Source organism: Micropterus salmoides, unplaced genomic scaffold (genome assembly GCF_014851395.1).
Source record: "Micropterus salmoides isolate LMB-PRFRI ecotype aquatic unplaced genomic scaffold, ASM1485139v1 Ms_hic_scaffold_22, whole genome shotgun sequence".
NCBI lineage: Eukaryota > Metazoa > Chordata > Actinopteri > Centrarchiformes > Centrarchidae > Micropterus > Micropterus salmoides.
This window is the reverse complement of record NW_024041373.1, coordinates 16,396,458-16,408,445: the sequence shown is the minus strand read 5'-3', so window position 1 is coordinate 16,408,445 and position 11,988 is coordinate 16,396,458. Positions and strand designations below refer to the sequence as shown.

At 40.4% G+C, this 11,988-nt stretch overlaps 2 protein-coding genes across 2 annotated transcripts; both read left to right on the top strand.

Moving 5' to 3' along the window:
• The first annotated feature begins 119 nt into the window (after positions 1–119).
• On the top strand, positions 120–1,559 carry trmt2b (tRNA methyltransferase 2 homolog B). Its single transcript, XM_038738117.1, has 2 exons — positions 120–614; positions 936–1,559. The coding sequence occupies exons 1-2, from the start codon at positions 120–122 to the stop codon at positions 1,557–1,559; spliced, it is 1,119 nt and encodes a 372-aa protein (XP_038594045.1).
• Positions 1,560–3,503: 1,944 nt separating this feature from the next.
• On the top strand, positions 3,504–11,950 carry scdb (stearoyl-CoA desaturase b). Its single transcript, XM_038737129.1, has 6 exons — positions 3,504–3,663; positions 4,617–4,867; positions 5,659–5,789; positions 6,329–6,534; positions 8,504–8,736; positions 10,155–11,950. The coding sequence occupies exons 2-6, from the start codon at positions 4,633–4,635 to the stop codon at positions 10,352–10,354; spliced, it is 1,005 nt and encodes a 334-aa protein (XP_038593057.1). The 5' UTR covers positions 3,504–3,663; positions 4,617–4,632; the 3' UTR covers positions 10,355–11,950.
• Positions 11,951–11,988: the final 38 nt, after the last annotated feature.

Here is an 11,988-nt window from a genome sequence, read left to right as displayed (position 1 = left end):
TCAAGCAAAAGCATCAGGAAAAGATACTGTGTCAGCTCTCTGGGTATCTTTCAGGTGACCTACAATCAGAATACTCGTCACCTGTCAGAAGTAAACTCAGGTTCCCTGTTCTGCCTATAATGCCATCGCCAGTGAGGGATGGCTACCGCAACAAATCCACGTTTTCTGTCAACAGAGGAGTGGATGGAAATCCAAAAACTGTTGGATTTTACGTGGGCACAGGCAAGAAGGGAAACATCGTCTGCGTCAATGGAGACCATCTGCTCAACATGCCGGAGAAGCACAAACTGGTAGCCAGGTGCTACCAGGACTTCATCCGGCTCTCTCCCCTAGAGCCCTGCCTGCTGTTCCACACTGGGGGTCACTGGAGAGAGGTGACAGTGAGGACCAACGCAGAGGGCCGCACCATGGCTATAGTGTACTTTCATCCACAGACGCTCCCCCCAGAAGAGGTGGCAGTCCATAAGGCTGAGCTGACAGGTTACTTCATGCGGGGGCCAGGATCTGTCTGTCAGCTGGACTCACTTTTTTTCCAGGAGAGCACCATGACTCGCTGCACTCATGAGGAATCCCCCTACCAGCTCCTGCATGGTCAGCCTCACATATATGAGGAGGTAATATACACCATCAGGGAAAAATGAGAATGAGAATCTGTAAGGGACTTCACACAGCACACATTGTAACATTCCAGCATTGCAACTCTATAATCTCTCCTCACACTGTAATTCAGGCTTTCTGTTACAGATGAGTAGTATTATTTCGTGGTATATTCCAGTAGGCCTATACAGCTGTTTTCACATCTGTATTTAATTTTGGTGATGTCCCTATAAGCATAGAAGTTTTGATTGCAATAGACAGAGAAGAGTGTGCAGCACAAAATGCATGTACATAATGTTTGTTTTTTAATTGCTGTCCCTACGTTTTATCATTCACAGGTGCAGGGCTTCAAGTTCCGCATCTCTGCCGATGCCTTTTTCCAGGTGAACCAGGCAGCTGCTGAGGTGCTGTATGGCACAGTGAGAGACCTGTGCGTACCAAACCACGAGGAAGGTAGAGGGAGGACAAAAGTTGGTGGTACTCTGCTAGATGTGTGCTGTGGGACAGGTGCCATTGGCATTATTATATCTCCCAGAGTAGATAGAATTATTGGTATAGAGCTCATAGAACAGGCAGTGGAAGATGCTAGACACAACGCAGCTCTCAATAATGTTCTGAACTGTGAGTTTATCCATGGGAAGGCAGAGGTGGTGCTTCCTGGCCCTATGTCTCAGCTGAGCTCCTCAGGTGGAGGCCTCGTGGCAGCTGTCGTGAACCCTGCTCGAGCTGGCCTGCACCACAGAGTGGTCCGAGCTTTACGAAATCATCCTGCTATCCGCAGGCTGGTGTATGTGTCTTGTAAACCGGATGGAGAGGCTATGAGGAACTTCAGGGAACTTTGTTGTGCTCCTGACCCGCAGAAGAAACTCACAGGAGAGGCATTTGCTCCAACTCTGGCTGTGCCTGTGGATATGTTCCCACATACTCCTCATTGTGAACTGGTGCTACTTTTTGAGAGGTAGCACATACTTTTTGTATAGAGATGGACTCCATCCTTTCAACAACAACTCTGTTTGCCTTAGAAAACGAATAGGGAGTTGAGTAATGATGCATTGTATGCTCGATGATAATGCAAATGTTTGTAAATGCTTACAATAATCTTAAACCCATGGTTCACCCACACAGGTGTTTTCACTTATTTACTTGATTAGACCTTGATTGGTAGTAGGGCAGCAGCAAATTATTATTTTGATTATCGATTCATTTGTCAATTCTTTTTTTCACTTATCTGGTATAAAATATCAGAAAATGAATCCCAAAGTGACATTTTCACATGCATGTTTTGTCCAACCCACAAGCCAAAGTTGAAGTCAGCAACATTTTCTGCTTTTCAAAAGACTCTTTGACGTGCCAAAGGTAATCTGTTAGTTAATCTCACTGTTTTTACATTATGAACATAATGTATTTCAATGTAAAGCATGTCTTCCTATGTGTGTTTTGTATTCCAATGTCTTTTTTGATCTGTTGTGTCTTTTGTGAAATAGTGGTTAAATATTACTGCATACTTTTGTGAATAGTACCATAGCAAAAAAAACCAAACAAACTGTAATCTTATTAGTTCCTTTAGTAGTACCTCACTTAATACTCAGAGGGGTAATTATTAAAAAAAGACTGAAAACACTTTAAACACACTTTAAACAGTGGGATGTTCTTCTGCTCTGACAGACTGTGCTTTACTAAAGAAGGTGGACAGTACAATGCAGCCTAGTACAAAAGCCCTGTGACAAATACTCTTGTCAGGCTTAAAGTATAGTTTTAACTTGTTAACACTGTCAAAGAAATGTTGATTTGATTTTGATTTTTTGTTTTGTTTTCATAGGTAGTTTCATTGAGCCAGATTCACAAGCAGTACCTATATTTGTGCAGTAGATGGCGGTATTACAACTTCTAGAATGACCATCCCACTAAGCAACATCCCATCTATTCCAGTTCACTACAGGTCATAACATCACATTATGAGTGACCCAGTTTTGTTTGTGAGAGGCTACCACCATTATGTGAGGTAATCCATTGCAACAAGGAGGCCTTGGCTCATAGGATGTTCTTTTATCTCTTGAGTGAAGTAATGGGATGATGCTACTCGTGCACAAAAAACATCTAGGGTGTGCCAGGGTTAGCAGAAAGACAGGGGAATGAACTAATTTTACCCCCCACAGCACTGCCAGGGTGCTGTAAGTGCATGTCAATGAACTTGTATTCTCATATTCAGTCTCATATTTTACTTCTCTGTGCTTCTGTTCTGGCAACTTTAGCAAGATTTGAAAGACATTTTACAAAATTTACACACAAATATATTGTGGCGACATTTCTGTGATTTAGGGTACTGATCAAAAGCATGTGCTGATGTAAAAACTCTGTTATTTATAATCACACCATGGCTGTAAAAAAAACTCCCACTTTTCAATTTCAGTAAGAAGCTTTCGGCCATACTATTTTTGATTGCTGATGTCTACATGACACTGGAAAAAAAAGAATGTGTTTTACTGGGAAAATGTACTGTATCTACCAAAAGTTTGGATATTTGTTCACAGTTCTCAACCATGTCAGACCACCCTTGCAATTGTTAACTAAATCAAAAATCTGCCATTGAAATGTCTTGTGAATGCACCTTGCTTCTTTGTCGCCCCACCTCAAACTGAGATTGTCATTAACGGACATCACGGTTTCAGATGAGCTGACATGTATTTGCGATATCTTGCAATATTTCATCAGATTAAAGAGTTATATAAAGATCAAGAAGTTGATTGGAACAATTAGGCAACATCTATTGATCCCTCATATAATGGTCTTTATGAGGGTGAAAAAAAACGGAGGGTGGTAAACAGGATGTTAAGTAAACAGCCAATGGGATATTCAGACCCTGTGGCATCACTTGACTCATCCACCGATTGCTTTAAAACGACCTCGGAATAAGGCGATAGAGGACTTCAGTAAGTTAACCGGGGATCAACGCACCAGTGTTCCCTTTAATTTTTGCATCTTTACCTCCAGGTTACATCTCACGAGCGCCCGGATCCCCCTTGCAGATTTGGTCCTCTGTGGTGAGAAGCGGTTGGAAAGCACACGGTGAGTAGGCTCAACCTGGGTACCTTCAGCAGCCATTTAAAAGAACTCGAATTTGAATGGACTTTTTCAGAGAGACGCCGAATGTCATGCAAATTACACATGGTATTTGACTAGAAGTATGTCGCTACTGGCAGATGTACACCGGGATACGAGTCATTTTAACCTATTATTAGGTGCTGTTCTACTGAAATTAATGTAAGAAGTATAATTTATTTGTTTATTAAATTTCATTTAAAAAGAAATAACGGGTTGTCATGCCCATAGCTCGAGCTAATGGTCAAACTTTGTCCAATATGATAACCAGCTAGCTTAGCCACCACTAAAATAATTATAACGTTCAGTAAACCAATGACTGTTAATAACATCATCGTTACAGGAAGTGGGCATCTCTGTAGCAACTAGCTACCATGCTACAAGTGTTACACAGTAACTTAGCTACCTGTTTGTACAGTGCATCTACAAGTGGAACAGCATGCCGCTATGATTCAGGATATGATATTAATAAAGACAGACACAACAACCGGTAAAAGTAGTGAAACATGAGTCTGTGTCGCACATAGCGGTGGCGTACTCATTTTACCCCCGGATATGCCAAAATGAATCGGTAACTTATATGGCGGTAGGATGTGGTTATATTTATGGCCGTGTCACATAAGATACATAACGTTACCGTTTATAAGTACCATAAGATGAGATAAGATAGTAAGTATCATAAACCAGTAGAGCGGCAGCGAAATACCATGAAGCAACAGTGCCATGACTGAGTATGCCACTAGATCGCGATCTCGGCGCTGCTGGAAAAAAAACACAAGACTGCATGCTGAAAACGCAGACTGCTGTATGTACACAGCCAGCCGCCGTACTTTCCTCTCTGTTTCTGCATCCCGCTGTACGCACTTAACTGAGCAACATCCCTCTCTTTTTTTTCTCCCTACAACGCACTGCTCCCACAGAACCACTTCGGCAAAAATGACTGAAACGGAAACCAGGAACCACCACGCTGGCAAGCAACAGAACGGAGGTGCCATGGCAGAAATATCGACAGTGGAGGATGTTTTTGACGACACCTATAAAGAGAAAGAGGGTCCCAAACCGCCGAAGATGATGGTGTGGAGAAATATCATACTGATGGCCCTCCTACATGTCGCTGCGCTTTATGGACTGATTCTCCTTCCTTCCGCATCGGCTTCAACTCTTGCATGGTGTAAGTATTTAGTAAATACTATCGCAGCTTTTTGTTAGGGATTTCCTCCCCCCAGGCCACAGACAGAGAACAGAATGTGCTGATGTTGTGTGATCACTGTTAACTACAGTACATACAGCCTGAGGGGTCTTGTCTGTTGGAATAATGGGAGAAAGAATCACTCTGACTCTTGTAATTTTCATTATACACATCCCTGCTGTGGCTGAACTAATTGGGATTGTTGGTTTGTGCACCATTTCCCAAATTTGCATTTGAGTGATAAAAGCCAAACTGTTAATACTGAATAATTGGAATTAATTTGTTATGATTGTGTCTTATATATGTAGACAGTTGAGGCATAGCTCAAATTCCTGAACAGTCTCAACTTTGTTTCCACTCTGGCACTGCATAATTTCTCCCTCTCTTTGCAATGCTGAGCTGCATATTATTTCACTGGGGAAGACAAAGCACAATCACCATTCCCATAGACATCCCATTGTGAGCTGCGTGGCACCACAACAGACTGGTCGTTGCCAGTCAGAAGCCCCCGGTCCTCAAATCCTGGGTAGTCTTGTCTAGGCTTCACATAGAAACACATTCAGCAGTTTTAGAACAACAAGGGGGCAGACCTGCGTGCCCTCACCATCCCATCTCTCCACATAAGTGACTTTTCTCTGAACAAAGAGGCCTGGGTGTCATGGAAAGAACATGGTGTCCCAGTGACTCTGCTCTCATGGGTGTAAAATTAATCTCTGTGTAGTGGTGACAGTTTCCCCTAAGATATCTGTTCTTTCCACCTCTCTTTCTTCCAGCTGTCGTGTGCTACCTCATCAGTGCTCTTGGCGTGACTGCTGGTGCACACAGATTATGGAGCCACAGATCCTATAAGGCATCTAATCCACTGCGAGTCTTCCTCGCTCTTGCCAACTCCATGGCCTTTCAGGTAAAACAGACAAATATGTAAATATTCCATGTGTACAGTACTCCCCTTTATTCCAAGTTGCTGCCTCATCTTAAAGTAGTCCTCCACTCAAACTTATGATTTGCTTATTGTTCCTAGACTGTGATGTGAATGTTAAAGCTTCACTGTGAAGAGTGGTGTACTGAATGTGCAGAGTTTGACACTAGAAGGCTGTTTTCACGTTCGTCTACTGAAGGTGGAAAGTTTCCCTGTCGTCACCTTTAAATTGGAGTTTAACACAGGGATATATGAGCAGGATTTCGTGACATCACAACTAGTTTGATAGTCAATCGGGGTCCAGTATACAAACATTGAGAATGGACCTAACTGTTTTCAGAGACATCTTGTGTCCAGCAGTTAAACTTTTGAAATGGAAAAATATTTGCATAATTACAGATTCTATATTCCCTAAACAAGGAGTATGTATATATACTTTTGACAATTTTCAATTAGGCAATTACGATGCATATTTATGGGTGCCTTTCTGTAATCCTTTTCATCGACTGTCTCTTTGTGAGCAGAATGACATATTCGAGTGGGCAAGGGACCACCGTGTCCACCACAAGTACTCAGAGACGGACGCAGACCCCCACAATGCCACACGGGGGTTCTTCTTCGCTCACATCGGTTGGCTGCTGGTTCGCAAACATCCCGACGTCATTGAAAAAGGCAAGAAACTGGATATGTCAGACCTGAAGGCAGATAAAGTGGTCATGTTCCAGAGAAGGTAAGCAAACATTACTAAATCGATTCTAGCCAGCCATAACAAAAGTCCACATGTAATCAGGTGCTGTCACTGCAGGCTATGTCCAAGGCCTGGTATATCATCATTGTTTCACTGTAATCTTGTCACCTGTGCAGTTCTGTTGCATTAGCAAGATATGTTTTTTGGTGGAAATGAAATACCACCTGTAATATGACATTCTTGCTAAACTCATCTGCAAAAATGAATACTACCTGCATTAGATCTTGCTTCAACATGTCACACGAAACGCTCATACAGCATTTTTCATACTTTTGATATCTTAATTTCCCAACTAATTTAGAAATTGGAATAGAAAACAAGTTTCAAAAATAAAAATGTCAAAACCGATTATTAGTCTGAGACTGATCATAACACTAACCGTAACCCTAACCCTACAACTAACACTTATGCCCACCCATCACATTGTCCTTCAAGCCTTCATGATTGTCACACTATTTCCTGCATTAGCACTGAATGTTGCCACAGAAAATATTGCTATGCAGGAAATAGTGTGACAATGTGATGAGTGGTCTTTTTATCCCCCTCTCAGGGGCTCCGGGGGCATGCCGCTGGCGAGGAAAATTTTGTACATTTTAAAGTTAAATGCATTCATATGGTGCAAAATTAAGAGGCTACCTATGAAGAACTTTGCACTCTTGTAAACAGTGTTGTGCTCTAGTAAACTATTTGATCATAAACCCATTGTATAATGGTGATGAAACGGCAACAAAAGTCATCAAATTAAAGATCAAAGAATAGAAAATAGAATAATTAATATTATTTCCATACTGTAGAGACACCTTATTTTGAAAACTGGACATTGTCACTGTGTATCCTTGCGCTAAATTCATCAAGTCCGACCCAATTTGATAAATTATATTGAATGCGGTTTTCGTATCGCGTAACATGAAGATTTCAAATCCTCTCTTCAGGTAGGTCACTCAAACTGCAACACTTGTCTTTGTAAAGAGAGAAAATGACAGGATAAAGTCGCGAACCTGCTTGTCAGCTTGCACTGGTCTGTTTCAGTGGATTTACCATAAAGGCATTAATATGTGTGCACTCAAAATTTAGGTGTGGCTAGGTTAATCGCCGTGGTTGTCTTGAGTCGGATGCCAAAGTGTGTGAGCGAGCGAGCTTACAGCAGCGCCCATAAAACACAACATTAGATATAATGTTATTATGAGATGTGTAAAAATATTTTCGGGACTGTGGTGGGCCGCCATGGTCTCGTTAATTAATGGGAAACACTGAAAGGTATTTGCAGGGTTCGTTGTTCTTTTGCGTCTTGTTATTAAAAGTAATTTTCCCTCTGGCTCAACCCGAACAGGATGTTGTAGTCTGGGCTTATAGTGACCATGATAGCACACTACAGATCTACAGATAAGTAATGCTTTTTGCATCAGGGACCAAATCAGAGCATGCCTCTGTAGTGTCCACTGACTGGTCATTTGTCAACATTTCTGCTCTTCTGGATGCAGTCCCAGATTTTCACTTCTGCTCTCAGCCAGAGGGGATTAACATCAGCAAGAGCCAACCAATAAGAATGCCCCATCAACTGCGTACAGTGAATTAATGTGCAAATCGTCTGGAGTTAATCATGTTAATATGTTTATAATTGCCCTCAAAATAATGTAGGATTACATTTGTGGCCTTTGTGGGACCTTTTACTCTGACGTGGGTACAGACTTTGATTTTTATCAAATTGTCAAATTGTTTAAATCAAACACGAGATGCAGTATGATTTTACACTCCCATTTCCAGTGTGTTGTGGGCTTACAGAATGTATAGACTTTTCCAATAAGAACAAAAAATGATTTCTTGTCAGTTTAATCTAACACAAACAAACAAACTATTTACGTTATTTAAATATCTTCTTTTATTTGATTTAGTCTCAGATTGAATTATGGCAGAGCATCTGTGTGAGATGCATTTTGTTATTTCATTACAGGCACTACAAGCTCTCTGTGTTGATCCTTTGCTTCCTCGTGCCCACCTTGGTGCCCTGGTACTTCTGGGGTGAGTCCTTGATTGTGGCATACTTCATCCCTGGACTCCTGAGATACGCTGTGGTGCTCAATGCCACCTGGCTGGTCAACAGCGCTGCACACATATGGGGCAATAGGCCTTATGACAAGACCATTAACCCGAGGGAAAACCCACTGGTTGCTTTCAGTGCCATAGGTAAGGAAACAGCAAGTTCATTATTCACTAATATTAGGCCCGCCAAAATGTGCTGATACTGTTTTGTGACTACGTAATTATGTTATTTGGTGTCTTTATGCACGTGATGGATATTTGAATGATCTTTTCATCACTTGTTGAAAGCTTATCAAGTCAACCACGCTGGAGTATTTCTCAGAGCTGATTCAATCTGGCATTTGTAGTGGGACAGTGTGCTAATCCAGTGGCTGATGGTTTATTTTGTCCCAGCTGGCCCAGTTTTAGCTTTGAAATTTGGTGGTCAGCTTTCTATCTGTGTGTTTAGCCATTTTATTTTAGAGTTGGCCACTGATGGTATTTTCAGTGTCATCATTTCTTACGAGTCAAGACTTCATTTGTGGTGGCTGACACCACGGGGGCATAATGCTGCTAACAGCACTGATCATAGTTGGCTACAAAACAGCACTAGCATTTTCACCTTCTTTTAAATCTCATCTGTGTCATTTTAATTAGTTACAATCGTTTTTCCATGTTCCATCTTGCTTGTTCCTCCAGAACAGCTTTAGTAAACGCATTCTTAGTAAATGGAGTAGTCTGTTGCTGCTTGTTCTGGAAGTATTTTTCACTTAAGTTCACATTTGAAAGTTTCTGATGATAACCTCAATGTTCTTCAACACAAGGATGGATTGTTTACTTCCGGGTACCAGAGGTGTGAATCAGAAGTTGTAGCATATTCAGAATACTTTTGTCATTGTAGTCTAGAGCACAACTATGCACTGTGAATGTTTACTACTGCAATAATCTGTGGGATTCATAGTTGCTCTCCTAGAGCTGTGGGCACGCCTTTGCTGTGACCATTCAAGGATTCAAAGTATTGTCAGATGTTCAAGTTTCCATTTACACTGAAATTCTTATTTTGCTGTCCACTTCAAATGCCTACAATAAAAAATAAAATATAAGTATAAATAAAAATACGATAAATAGAGATGTAAAATAAGCTTCAAATATAAAAAATGTAAACATCAGATGTAAAAAAAGTAATAAATATATATATATATATATATATATATATATATATATATATATATATATATATATATATATATATATATATATATATATATATATATATATATATATATATATATATATATATATATATATATATATATATATATATATATATATATATATACACTTTGTTGTTGTGACCCTGACGACCGAACAGCATCATAACGATAACAAAGAGTAACTTAACAGATCTTTCGGTTGCTTGTAAATCTAATCACAGGGCAGTCAGCCTTGAAGTCTTCCCATAGCATCAAATCACATTCACTCATCAGACAGCATTCTGCCCACAGCTGTTTGCCACTCCTTCAAGTTATGCCTGTGCGCTTTAGCAAAACACTAAACACAAGTTTTTCTTTTTTGGTTTTCAGGGGAAGGCTTCCACAACTACCATCACACATTCCCCTTCGACTACGCCACAAGCGAGTTTGGCTGCAAGCTCAATATCACCACCGCCTTTATAGACTTAATGTGCTTCCTGGGTTTGGCCAATGACCCCAAGAAGGTGTCGAAGGAATTGATCATTGCTCGCATTCAGCGGACGGGTGACGGCAGCCACAAAAGTGGCTGAGTCACACGAGCTCCAAACTCTACAATTGATACTGATGTGTGGAAATAAGACAGAACATAGCAACAGGGATAGCAGCATTTCAGTGACAAGGGGGTGATTACCATACTTCTGATTATAAATTAAACCTCTTCCTGAAACTAATATTGGCTTTTAAAGAGTTTTAGGCCTTTCCATAAATTGTCTGGGTCTCTATTTAAGTTTTGAAGTGTCTTCACCGACTGTTAGCCACAGACAGCGACTTGGCTACATGTTCAAGCACAGCTTTTTCACCATAATATAAAACTGAAGAGGATGAAAAGGGCTAATTGGGATTTGAGTCTCTTTTGGCACCAGTAGGACAACCAAACAGGTCTATGTGAGCGGTGTGTTTAAGCAGTAATTACAGAAAAATTTACTGTATGTCTTATTTGTTAATGTGCTATTTATTTGTAGTCTTTGGCACTTTATTGAAACCCTTAACAGTGAGGCTTCTTTACAGGCAAGGTTGAGGGCCTTTTGCTCTAATTTCTGTCAGTAGTGCTTTGTTTCATTCCACAGGGAGTGGCGTTTCAGCTTGATATTTGTTTGTCTGTGTTTAATGTAAGGTTTTCTTTATTTTTGGTAAGCTAGTAGTCTTACTAAACCATAAGCTGCCGTGTTCAAGGCCAACACCAAGACTGTCAACACTCTACTGAACTTTCCCCATTTATCATACCAGAGAAACGCATGGGTGAATACAGTTCAGATGGGTTGAACTTTTGGGATACACCCACTGTCTCCAACTGTCCATGGGGCTTCGAATGAGGATTAAGGTGTCCGGTGTAACGCAGTCTATACCTCTGGTTAAGTAGTGAAGCCGCCACAGACTTCATCATTAACCCTTTTCATGTAGACGCCTCTGGACTGAAACATAGAACCAGAATTCTCACTCTTAATCTGAAAGGAGAGTTTCAGATGTTTTGTATTAATTTCAAATACTTGTGATATATATATATAATCACATCACACGCTCAAATTTGAAGGTATTCCTCTCCCTCAGATAAGGCCAATGAGGCATGTCTAGGTGAATTTACCTTGTGTGCTATGTGATTACTGAAATGTGTCAGGACTCTTACCCAATGCCTTATGTAGGTTGCACACCTGTTAAAAAAGATTATAAGTGCAAGTTATGGAACTAAATTAGGGCTTAGATTCACGGTTGTTGGTGGCGTCTGTCTGTTTTTAAGGAACACTTCAAAAATTGATCTCTTATTTATAATGAAAAAAGAGGGACCGCTCAACAATTCCTAAAACATTTATGGGTTACTATGATTTAACTTAACTGTAACCAAACAAATACTTTGCTCCAAGATCCAAACTTGTCATGATATCATTAATGATACTGTCAGAGTATTTTTCACACCCCATCTTTTACAGAGCAACACTTGTATACAGTGTTACCTTCTGGGAGTTTAAATGCCTTAAAAAATGGCACCTTTTTTTCAAAGAATGTTTTTGCCCACTGTATGTACCATAAATAAACCAAATTTTCTACTTGTGACAAAGGTATGTTTTACTGTTTTTGCTGGAACTCTGTAAAACTCCTTATTCGTATACTGAATAAAAATGATGACCATACTATTTCTGTTACATTCTTCATCAGAGGCTTATGGATA